The sequence below is a fragment of the Mobula birostris genome, chromosome 4 (assembly GCF_030028105.1).
Source record: "Mobula birostris isolate sMobBir1 chromosome 4, sMobBir1.hap1, whole genome shotgun sequence".
Lineage (NCBI taxonomy): Eukaryota > Metazoa > Chordata > Chondrichthyes > Myliobatiformes > Myliobatidae > Mobula > Mobula birostris.
In genome coordinates, this window is record NC_092373.1 from 42,281,266 (window position 1) to 42,293,974 (window position 12,709).

The window sequence follows — 12,709 nt, forward strand, 5'->3', positions numbered from 1 at the left end:
ATTTAGGAAGAATGCAAATGGAGCTTGTTGAGGGCACACATGTAAATCACCTCATACTTAACACTTCAATTATCTGATTCCTTCATCCCTGGGGGCTTTCTGCATATGCAAATGACTATCACAGAAGCAGCATCTCATTCATAGCGAGGATATATAAAAAAAGGACAATTGTAATGCAGATCAGGGCACATGAACCAAGCAGCTTCTCCCACTGGGAGTTTCCAAGAGAAACTTAACGACAAATTGCTAAAAGAAAACGAAAGGTATCACCTTCATTCATTCAGCTGTGTTCTGGGCTTCCTCCCCAGAGGAAGTCCCTCACTGGATGGAACTCACACACCCATGTGATTTTTTTTTGTTGTGCGATAATCACAATTGTGGATTTGCACTTCAAGAAAAAGCTAACGTGTGGACGGGAGGCACAGCATCTTGCCATTTTAAACCAAAGTTATCTAACAACATGAAATAAGTCTGTTCCTCAAAGTCCTCTGAATTGCAGAAAGCATTGATGATAGCTAACTGACACCTTTTGGCAGTGATTATTTCATCATTGTCTCATTCATCTAATTTCTGAAAGATCTTCCAGTCTGATTTTATGCTTCCTTGCAGGATCTGATTGTCTTTTTTCCATGCAACTCAAGTACCTACTTCTGAATTCACTATGAAGAACAAGTCACAGTTGCCGATGGTATTCACAGCTTTGTTTCTCTTCCATTAACAGCACCAAATACTGAGTCAACTGTGTGTACTTAATTCATTGATTTTTCATCCATCTTTCAAGTGAAGCCTCAAAATCTCAATCTGATGAACTGAAGTAGGCATCCTTGCACACTGCACATGCTTACTCTGTTCATTGCACATGTGGAATGTATTAAAACAGATTCAGTCAGATAGTGGTTGAGAATCCCGGCTCTTGTCCTGTTGGCTTTTTAACTTCTCTCCATCTTCATTATAATATGAAGTCTCTGGTAAAGAAGTAAAAGATAATCAGTAGACTGAAACAATATTGTTAGAGACACTGATAAGGTGCCTGTATGGAAGATATTAAGCATACCAGAAGCAGAAATCATTGTTTATATCATTTGCATTTTTAAAAGGCTTCCTTGTCTTGTACCCACATCTCCCCAAGGAAATTCTCTCCTGAATTACTTCGATGACAATGCAATTTAAATTGTTCACTAAAATGGTGCATCCATTTGAAATGCGTACATCATTTTGTCAGTTCCATAGTGCTTGCAAAATAAAAGCCATGTACTCCACATACTGTATGCTCAACCGAGAAATACATTCTGCAGGTGCTCTCTGAGGCTAAACTCTGCACTATAACTAATTTTAGTTCAATTTATTCCTTTACGTTTCTTCTTTTCATTTTAAGAGGAAAATTATTAGAAATTCAGCAATTAGTAACGGTACTAACTACATATTTTTAAAAAGTTATTAATATAGAAATGCTTTTGAGCCTTTCACTTGTGATACATCATGTACAATGGGTACTCTGCTGTGTATTTTGATGCAGGAACTTTGTTCAGCAATGTTTAAAATATCTAAATAAGATCCTTAAGCTCATCATGTGATCTTTTTGTTACTTTGGTCTGCCCCGATTTAACACATAATAAGCTTGCTCAACACTCAAAAAACTGTCAGTAATTCACTTTGAACAGTTAATTCATTACAAGCATGTTAGTTACAAGTCTATCATGCAGGCTGATTGTTTACTGAGTTATTTCATTCATATTCTAATTTGAAATTTAAGCCTTCATGATTAAGGTGAGATTTTACGGCACCACATTTGTCTCCCATCTTCAGTCGTGGGTGGCCTGCTATGGACAGCTTTAGAGAATCTGGGGGGGTGCAAAAGGAAGTAGGAACAATTGGGAGAAATGCCAGAAACATTGGTCATGACCACAACAAAACTTCAAAAGCATTTCTAATATGAGCTACTGGGGAATACGTCTCCAGCATCTTCACTTTATAAAGGAGACAGGACCATTCAGCCATGAACAGCGCTGCCAACAGCTGCAATGTATCCTCCAGCCTGCAGGAAGTGCCATCAGTTACATTTCACAGCTTGCAGCACACACTTAAGTAATGTCCTAATTAAAGTTTTTATTGCTATGCTGTGAGGTATTTTTATTTTATCAGTTTTCTGCAAAAGCAGTGTGTTCTGTCAGTAAGAGTGCTTTGGCTTCAGCTAAAGATAAGGAGCAGTTTTGTCCAATTTCAGAATGTTGTCTCCGCCAATTGGGTTTGTCTTGGTATATGTTGTAACTTTCTGCCCATTGGGATGTGATGGAAGATTGGGTAGGGTCAGATTTCTGAAGGACAGTGGTCTATTTTGGGGTCTGTTGGCAGGAGCTGCGGATAAAATGCCTGCAGAATACCGCCTGAAGGAGAGACCCTGTTGCAAGAAGTGCTTTGTGCAGATGCAAGTTTCCAAGGAGGAAGTGCCAATACTCCTGAGTTAGTCAGTTCTTTTGAAATGGTCTTCGATGCAAGTTCGAACTGTGGCTGGTGTCCTTCACACAGAATGTGGGCTCAGTGCATGAATAATCAAAATGATGCATCCTGACTACTTCAGAAACAAGCTCCAACATACAAAAGTTCTGTATGATTTCTGTCACTAGTATGGCATCTTTCTGAACTTTTATCTACACTCTCAATATCCAACTTCAAGAATGCAATTGCCATTAAATGGATGAAATTTGTCAGTAACATCTTAGCCCCATTATGTCTATACTGGTCAAAAAAAACTATAACTAGTACAAAGCAAAATGTGAAATCTATCCTTGATTTTGATGGGTAATACTAATATTCTAAGGATAATATAGAATTCCCTCCCTACCTCCCATCTGGAGAGGTGAAAGAGGAAAATGTTTTTTCTCATCTAACCAGAACATTTCTAACTTTCTGCAAATACAAAGTTTTCCTCTTCACTCTCAAATATATGGTCAGGTTTTGAATAATTTTACTCCATAAATTTAGGCCTAAATCATTAATAGTTACTCCAAAAAGCAAGAAGTTGAGTATTGAACCCAGTGGAACTTGCGTTTCCAATCAGAATCATTGTGCTTCTTGCCACAAAGTCAGTTTTGGGTTTAGTGTTCCATTCTGCTTTGAATCCTGGCAATGTTTACTTTCTTCCCAGCCTGCCACACAGGACTTTGTCAAAAGCCTTGCTGAACACCATGTAGATTGTGTCAAATATACTGTCATCATTGATCTTCCTGGTTACCTCCCTCAAAATAGTATCAGGTGGGTCGGACACAGCTTTCCCTTACTAGAACAGATGCGAATTACCTTCACACTCTGGGCAGCACTTATGCTGTTGCTTTACAATTTTCTCACAGGTTAGTGGCGGACACTTCTCTCGTTGACACTTTGTGGACCCCTCCTGAAATTTTACGCACAATTAGTGGACTTTTGTCACAGCATTCCTGGCTCACAATGACATGCAGAATTCCCAATTTTGTTACTTACTTAATTGCTGTTAGTCTTGGCCCTATGGTAGCATCCTTGCCTCTGGTTCAGAGGTTATGAGCTTAAATCCACACCAGAGATTTAAACATATAATCCTCTCACAGTTCAGAGCCACAAGGGAATGCTGGGCTGTCAGAATCAAGTTAAGATTAAAACATGAGGTTCCTTCTACTCAGAGAGGACATAAAACACAATAAGGTTCAACCCAGGGGTTCCCAACCTGGGGTACATGGACCCCTTGGTTCATGGTAAGGCTCCGTGGCATAAAAGAGTTTGGGAACCTCTACGCCATTCAAAGAAATCTTTGTTAAGGCTTATCCTTCAGTTATCACCAGTAAAATGGCTTACCTAGCCCTTATCTCATTATTGTTTGAAGGATCTTACTATGCATAAATTAGCTTCATGGACTTACTAATATTATGAGAGTGACGTCATTTCAAACCATTTCGTAGTCAGAGACGTACAGCATGGATACAGATCCTTTGCCCCACTGACCAGCGACCACCCATTTATATTAATCCCATTTTTATTCACACCACATTTATTAACTCCCCCTCCCTGCAATTAATCTACACAGTCAGAGCATTAGAGAAGAAAATGAACACTCAGAATAAACCCACACAGTCAGAGGGAGAATATGCAAACTTCACACAGATATCACCTGAGGTCAGGATTGAACACAAGCGTGTCTGGCTGTGTGAGGCAGTGGCTCTCATAGCTCTGGCTTTGTGCCATCCGTTTTATTGACTACTCATATAATTACTTGTTTTAAGCCTGTATCAAATCTGAGCATTATATTTCGACTATTTGATTAATTCATGCAATTAGAGGATAATAATTAAACTATTTTGCTTTTTCAATTTATTTCTTTCCCTCCACTATACTGAAGATGATGCCTGCTGAAACCAAGAGGAGGGGGAATAAAGCTTCTGCCAACATTGCTCTGAATCAGCTGGAGAGAGTCACAGATTTGGTTCAATTTGTAATCACCCCTCTCTTTAAGGCTGGGGGTTCAATCATCTGGGGTAAACCTCCTCACAATTCAAAAAGGTGAAGACTGAAACAGTAATCCACCAATACAGCCCCATACTGTGCACTTGTGCTTTGATAAATTGGTATTTTCCAATGCAAGCAAAACAACAAAATCCAACAACAAGTTACATTATTAAACCACTATGCATAAATCTCATTGAATATCTTAGAGCTAGAGTTTATTTTCTAACTGGCTGGACAAGTTATAGCTTTGATAGCAGAATTTTGGTAACTCCTTAAGTATTAACTCCAACATTTCAAGCAATATGAGCATTTTGTTGTGGTCTGATTCTTAACGTTAAATAGAATACCTACATCACACCAGCAAGTAATGCATTTCATTTCCCCAAACGGAGGAACTTCAGGATGCCATTTATTATTGTTCATGTATATATGACGCCCAAATTTGCAGGGCCTGGGCCCATCAGCCTGCATCATGTCTGTGTGGTCAAAAGGGGCAATCTCTGTAACTGTGGTAAAAAAGCAAATTTCAGAAGCAAGTTCAGAGTATCAATCCACAACTATGCAAAGTCTATTTCTGACTTGTAATGTGCTTTGGATACTCTGGGGTACATTTTGATATTTTTTGCTGATGTTGCCCAACACTATTAATTGACCAATTGCCCATTTAGTAATTGCAAGTCAATTCCAACTAATTAATCTCCTACAATATATCAGTGACTACTCTTCAAAAGTCAGGAGATTTGGGACACTCCAAAGTAATAAAAGTGATCTAAAAGTATAAGATGTTTTCTGTTTTGTGAATGTACTACATTAAAAGGTTAAGTAGTACAAATTACTAACCTGGACATTCTTTGCAACAGTTTGATGCATTCCTCCTAATGGGCTGGCTACAAGGCAGAGCTGGGCATTGAACCTTCTCACAATGAACCTCCCCAGTTGCCCCCTTTGAAACACAAGAAATATTTAATATTAATTTTTAGACAGCCTATATCACACAACATATCAGGAACCTTCCTGCAATTCATAATTTTGCTCATTTTGGTTAAACTATTTCCCTTCTTTCTAAATTTATGGAAGAAGAAACTCAAATTTGGTTGGTTCTTTTAAATATATGTGCGTATATGGTAGATGACTGTATTCCCTTTGGACATTTGGCTCTTGTGATCCCAATGGAATGTAGTACAGGGAGTAGAGTAAAGCAGTGCCTGATATAAGCATTCATCCCAGACACTAAATGCTGGCAATGAAGTTAGGTTCTTTCCCCTAACTCAGGCTTAATTGAGAAGCATGGACCTGCCAAGAATTACTTTAACTATCTTTCTAAAAATTGATAATACCTGTTTCTCTACCACTCCACACATTACACGTGATAGAAATTCAATTGTGAAATACACAAAAACATTATGTTCCTCCTCTGTAATTTGGACCCATTTCAATGGTAATGAATTTTAGAAACAGAATGCTATACACAAATACTGACAAGTTACATGTTTAGTGCTGGTAACTGAATTGACTTCCTTCAGTTCCATCAACTCTTCCTAGAAGTCATGATATATCCCACCGGCTCATGGCGTTTTACCTCTCCTCTATTTAACTAAATCACATCAAATTTTACTTTAATCAATCACACTGCAAAGGACATTCTTGCTCACTTCAGGATTCACCTCATTTCTGATATCCTTTGTTCAAATAACAATGCTTTTTTTACACATGCAAACAGATTTCTCACATTGCTCCATGAATTTACAGCAGAAAGCCACTTGAAGGTCATTACATTCACTAAACAGAAAATGTTAAAGTGAAAGTAATTTTTTTTTACCACTTCTTCCTTAAAACATTATAACAATCAACAGAAGAAAATTACCCAAGAAAATGTTATCCAATTCATGAAATCAATCATACCCTTACATCTAATCAACAAGTTCTAAGCCCTTGGCCCTCTGTACCTCCCTCTGCAAATGGATCCTTGATTCCCTCACTGGGAGACTGCAGGCTGAGTGGATCAGAAATAATATCTCCGCCTCATCCTCAAGGATGCGTGCTTAGCCTGCTGTTCCGCTCTCTCCCACGGCTGGATGGCAAGGCCAGCTCAAGAGCCATCTATAAATTTGCCGACAACACAACTATTGTTGGCAGAATTTCAGATGGCGTACAGGAGTAAAATGGATCAGCTGGTTGAATGATGTCGCAGCAACAATCTTGCACTCAGCGTCAGTAAGACCAAGGAATTGATTGTGGACTTCAGGATGGGCAAGTCAAATGAACACACACTCATCCTTATCGAGCAATCAGAAGTGGAAAAGGTGAGCAGTTTCAAGTTCCTGGGTGTCAATATCTCTGAGGATCTATTCTGGGCCCAACATATTGAGGCAGTCATAAAGGTATAACAGCAGCTACAGCATATTTCATTCGGATTTTGAGGAGAATAGGCATGTTACCAAAGAGACTCAAATTTCTACAGATACACAGTGGAGAGCATTCTAACTGGTTACATCTCCATCTGGTATGGAGGGGCCACTGCACAGGAGCAGGAAAAAGCAGCAGAAATTTGTAAACTCAGCCAGCTCCACCTTGGGCACTAGCCTCCCCAGTATCGAGGACCCCTTCAAAACGTGACCTCTCAATATCCATCATTATCCCTCACCTAGGACATGCCTTCTTCTCATTGCTTCCATCAAGCAGGTGGTACAGGAGTCTGAAGACACACACTCAATGTTTCAGGACCAGTTTCTTCTCCTCCATCAGATTACTGAATGGACAATAAACCTATGTATGACACTTTCTCAGTATTCTACTTCATTTATTCCTCACTACTTATCTGTGTTTCTATATATACACTGTACTTCTCATTGTAATTTATAGATTTTATTATGTATTGCAATGTACAGCTCCCACAAAACAAATTTCATGACATATGCCGGTGATATTAAACCTCATTCTGATAATCGTCTGAAGAGTTTACTACCTTACAGGTGCACACTGCACACTTCACATAACCAAACGGTGGTACAAATGGATGCCAGGTTGTCCCAGCAGGATGCCATTTCCTGTCCCCATCAAAGTAGCAGCCTGGAACATAATAAGAAGGATGGTTTATTAGAGTTACTTCATCTTCATTTGTTCTGTACATGGACATAAAAAAATAGATAACTGATACTAACAGCCTATTATCCTTATGAAAACTTCCCAGAAATGGTTACTGAAATTTCTAATACTCATTTCAAATTTCCCTTCCTTTTACAAATTCTATAAATTATTGCTGCAGGGATGCTTCATTGTTTGGATGAATTAGCATCCCCTTTCAGCCCTCGGTTAGCAAGAGTGAAATAGGAAAATATATGAGAGCAACTATAACTTTCCCTTAGAGTCATGCTTCTTGGGATGACATGGCTAAGGATTCAAAAGATAGGAAACGACATTTAAAGTATGTATTCTACAAATGAACAGCACTTGGGACAAGGATGTGTTGCAACTTCCTGTTGCACATTAGTCCGATCTTCCACCGTGCCCGCATGGGTTTCCTCCAGGTGCTCTGGTTTCCTCCCACAGTCTAAAGACATACTGGTTCTGGGTTCATTGGTCATTGTAATTTGTCCCATGGTTAGGCTCAGCTTAAATCTGGGGTTGCTGGGCAGTGTGGCTTGAAGGGCCAGAAGGACCTATTCCACACTGTATCTCCATAAATAAACGTTCTTTGCAAAAAGTACTTTCTTCTAAGCAATCATCAGAAAGATTTACTTTTGGAAATTAACAATGAAACTTTCAATATAGCAGAAAACAATATTGTTAAAAATCAGAAATTTTAGCCGATACAAAAATATGATAGTCCTCAATTGATTGCTGTGTCGGACACAACTCATGACGCGCGGCAAGATGATTCAGTCCTAATCATTGCTACATTTTAAGACGACCTCAGAAAGCAGAGTGGAAAATGCCGTCAATTTTTAGCGACTGCCAATACATATTTGTATCTTCTACTTGACTTGTACAAGCAACTATGTTGACTAATGATTGAATTGAAATATAATCAACATCTTAAAGCATCAGTAATAATATCTACTTCACAATGTAAAGGATTAAGGGGGAAATTTCTATCATTCTAATGTTTAATTGCCTTGCAATAGTAGTTTTTATCTGAATTAAGGAATTTAAAGTTACCGACCCTCTCCACCTCTGATCCTCCGATGAGAACTAGCTCATGGACCTCTGGTTTCCTTCTCCTGCCATCAATAATCATCTCCTTGGTCTTTCTGACATTGAGTGAGGGGTCGTTGTGCCACCACTCAGCCAGATTTTCAATTTCCCTCCTGTGTGCTGATTCATCACCACCTTTGATTTGGCTAAACTCTCACAGTTACAAGTGTAAAGTGAGCAGAACAGGGGGCTAAGCACACGGCCTTGTGGTGCAGTTGTGCTGATGTAGATTGTGGAGGAGAGGCTGTTGGCAATCTGAATTGATTAGTGTCTGCAAGTGAACAAATAGAGGACCTAATTGCACAAGGAGGGATTGAGGCCAAGGTCTTGAAGCTTATTGATTAGTTTTGAGGGGATGATAGTGAAGGCCGAGCTATAAACAATAAAGAGCATCCTGATGTATGCATCTTTGCTGTCCAAATGTCTCAGGGTTGAGTGAAGGGGCAATAAGATGGCATCTGCTGTGGACCTGTTGTGCCAGTAGGTAAATTGGAATGGATCCAAGTGGCTTCTCAGGCAGTTGACATGTTTCATTGCCAACTTCTCAAAACACTTCATGACAGCGGAAGTTACTGGATGATATAGTAATTGAGGCAGGTTACCATGGTTCTCTTAGGCACAGGTATGATTGAGGCCTGCTTGAAGAAGGTGGGTACTCCAGACTGCCGAAGTGAGAGGTTTGTCAGTCTGAGGTACCATAATAAAACAAGTGTAGCTGAACGTGGTGTCTCAGGGTGAGTATGAAAAAGAATAGATAATAGGTAAATGAGTTGATGAAACGATTGGTGGGATTGTCCAAAGACCTGGCATATATTCAATGGCTGAATAGCATCCTTCGACGTCATGTGAAATTTAAAACAAAATAATCTCTGGAGTTCTCATCCAGAATAAAATCAGAAACAAATGTCAAAGAGACAAAGGAAATTACCAAAAGGAAATGAGGAAAATAATCTACCATGTCCGTGCCAATCTTTAAAAATAAAACATTTCAACAGTCTAATTTCACCATTCTCTACCTTTTCTGATTTCAAGCATTCATCTTCGTATGTACTGTACAATTTCCTCTAAATTGCCTGTCAGATTTCTGAGCATTACCTCAATAAAAGTTAGGGGATGAAGTTTCCACTTTGAGTGCAGTCCAGTTTCCAGCAAAAGTTGCTCCAAAAATTTGAACAATTCTCTTCAATCTCATTTGCATATTACCAAAAATCTAATTTTTGTTTTAAAAAAATATTCCTTTAAATGTAGTAACATCATGAGATTTCAGTGAAAGTGTGGCCATTCCAAACAATAATTAAATTAAATCATGGTGTCTATTTCGCACATGGCAGCATGCTGATTTTATATTATTGGAAGCATATCTTAATAATGTCTTATGGTTATTGTTCCTTCATTGTGATACAGAAGTTGGTTTCATAGCAAGCTTTCCAAAAAATATTCAACCCTATTAACATTGTGTTGAAAATATCCAGATTAATTGCTGCTGCTTTGTTAAAGGCCATTCCATTCCAACTCCCAATTACCAGTTCACATTTTTGTGTTGGGAGCTGCCACACTGCTTCTGAACAAGTGCTAAAGGTTGTAACATCTTTCAGTTATGCTGGACAAAATTTACACATTAAATTTCCACAATCTTATCACCTGGTAAGCTCATACTGATGAGACTGTGCAGAAAAATTAAGCCGAAATTCCAGGCTTAAACATTTACTTAACAACAATCCATGTATGATTGTATCAGCTAAAGCTTTATTTTGTCAATGAAAACTTACCTTCAGTCTGGTCTATTCCTGTTTCCTTTTCATCTTTTGTTTTGGTCTTATCTGTTCAAATTATAATTGAGCAAGGCTTAAATTAAATGATAGTTTCAGATGATTTTAATACAATTAAAAAAAATTCCACCAATGTCACTTATGACTATTTGATGCACCGATTTAGTGGTAGTTATCTAAATGTACTAATTGCATGTATCCAGAGTTATATTTACTCTAACTGCAGAATGATGGGTTCTGATAGTTGCTGTTAATTGTATGGCACATTGCTTCTCATTGATTAAAAACATACCTTGGCAAACAGGACAGCACTTATCTTCAACATGAACAATATCTGTGCAGTTCAGAGGAAGACATATGATAGGGTCGCATATTACAGTCCTTTTCTGAAAAAAAGAAATATGCCTAACATGAGTAAAACTGGCCAAGCTGGAAAAAATAATCGATAAAGTAAATCCAACTGAACCTTCTCTCTATCAAGTTGGCTTTCATTATGTCACCTGGCAACTACAGATGGAGCACTTCCGATCATAATCTGGTGCCCACTGGGACCCATGGGCTCTGTGTTTCCCTTCAAAGTAACAAGAACTTGGATCTTTCTTCAACTCCTCTGGATCAAGTGCAACTTCCTCAAAAAGATCGTCTTCAAACTCCAGTTCCTTAGTTGTGACAAATCCTCTCGACTCGCACTGGTTTGGAATCAGCACCTGAAGAAGATTACAGCTTTAATACAATTGAAAATGCTGGGACTACAGCAGGCAGCAGTTGTTAAATATGACGGATATTTCTTTAAACAAGTGTTTGATGCTCGTAGTTTCATTCACCATGAAACAGATGCTGTGACCTACCAACTCTGTGCTGACTATGAAATACATGCCTATACCTTTGTCATTTTCCAAAACTCAGCTAATGGCCACCTGTGACATTGGATTCAAGTGCTCTTTTAAATACTTCTTGTCTGTGAGAGTATGTCACCCCACCACCTCTTCAGGCAGAAATTCCAGATTTCAACCACCTTCTATTCTTCATAATAATTTTTCACAAGTTCTCTCCCCTATCCCATATCTGGCTATAGATACCTCTGCTCGGAGGTGAAGTTCCACTATCTAACCCATTCATGCCCCTAATGATTTTGCTTACCCAGATCAGGTCCTACCTCAACTTTCCCCAATCTCCGGAAAACAGACCCGCCCTTTCGCTGAAAAGTGAGTGGAGCTTGTCAGGGCTTGTCTGTGGAGCAGGAGATTGTGCACCCAACCTCAGCTCCTGACTGACAAGGTCAATGCGCTACAGCTGGAGAGGGATGTACTCAGGACCATCGGGAGGCTGAAAACCTCACTGAGATAATCATAGCCAGAGTGCAGGCTTCAGACAGTAGATAGGTAACCACACGGAGAATTAGGGGTGTAAGCAGTCAGTGTAAGGATCCCCTGTGGTGATTCACCTCAGCAACAAGTATACCCATGTGGATATTGCTAGTTCGATGACCAAAAAGGGCACAGCAGCAGCTGCCAACTCAGAAGAGAAAGGTAAAATCAGGCAGAGTGATAGTGATTAGGAACTCAGTAGTTAGAGAGATGGACAGCAGGTTCTGTGGCTGCAAAAGAAAAGCCAGGATGGTGTGCTGCCTCCCAGGTGCTAGGGTTGAGGATGCCTCAGAGCACCTGCAGAAGATTCTCAGGATAGAGGCTGAGCAGCTAGAGGTTGTGATACACATAGGCACCAATGACATAGGTAGAAAGGGGTCGAGGTCCTGTGCAGTGAGTATAGGGAGTTAGGGAAGAGGATGGAGAGCTGGACCTCCCAGTACATGTGCTAATCAAGGCAGGAATAGATGACAGCACAGACGAACGAGTGGCTGAAGAAGTGGTGCAGCGAGCAGGGTTTCAGATTTCTGTATCGCTGGGATCTCTTCTGTAGAAGGTATGACCTGTACAGAAAGTATGGTTTATACCTGAACCTGAGGAGGACCAATATCCTTGCAGGCAGGTTTGCTAAAGCTGTTGGCATACGTCCATACTAATTTGGCAGGGGCATGGGAACTGGAGTGACAGGGCTGAGGATGGACAAGTCAATGTAGTGAAGAAGGGCAGACAAATGATAGGGGAAAATAGCAGCTAATGGGATGAGCTGAAGTGTAACCCAAGGGCAAAATTAAAGTGTAATGAATATAGGACTGAAGGTGTTATATTTGAATGCACACAGTATACAGAATAAGGTAGATGATCTTGTAGCACAGTTATAGATTGGCAGAAATGGTGTTGTGGGCATCA

General features: G+C 39.5%; 1 protein-coding gene across 1 annotated transcript in view; it reads right to left on the minus strand.

The window, feature by feature from the left end:
* Positions 1 to 650: 650 nt before the first annotated feature.
* chrd (chordin) overlaps positions 651 to 12,709 on the minus strand; it is a 38,889-nt gene continuing 26,830 nt past the window's right edge. Inside the window, exons 16-23 of the mRNA XM_072254541.1 lie at positions 10,937 to 11,143; positions 10,729 to 10,822; positions 10,437 to 10,487; positions 7,439 to 7,542; positions 5,314 to 5,416; positions 4,825 to 4,979; positions 3,298 to 3,391; positions 651 to 965 (exon numbers count right to left, since the gene is read on the minus strand). Coding sequence (XP_072110642.1) covers positions 883 to 965; positions 3,298 to 3,391; positions 4,825 to 4,979; positions 5,314 to 5,416; positions 7,439 to 7,542; positions 10,437 to 10,487; positions 10,729 to 10,822; positions 10,937 to 11,143 — 891 coding nt within the window. The 3' untranslated portion in view covers positions 651 to 882. The remainder of the gene's footprint in view (positions 966 to 3,297; positions 3,392 to 4,824; positions 4,980 to 5,313; positions 5,417 to 7,438; positions 7,543 to 10,436; positions 10,488 to 10,728; positions 10,823 to 10,936; positions 11,144 to 12,709) is intronic.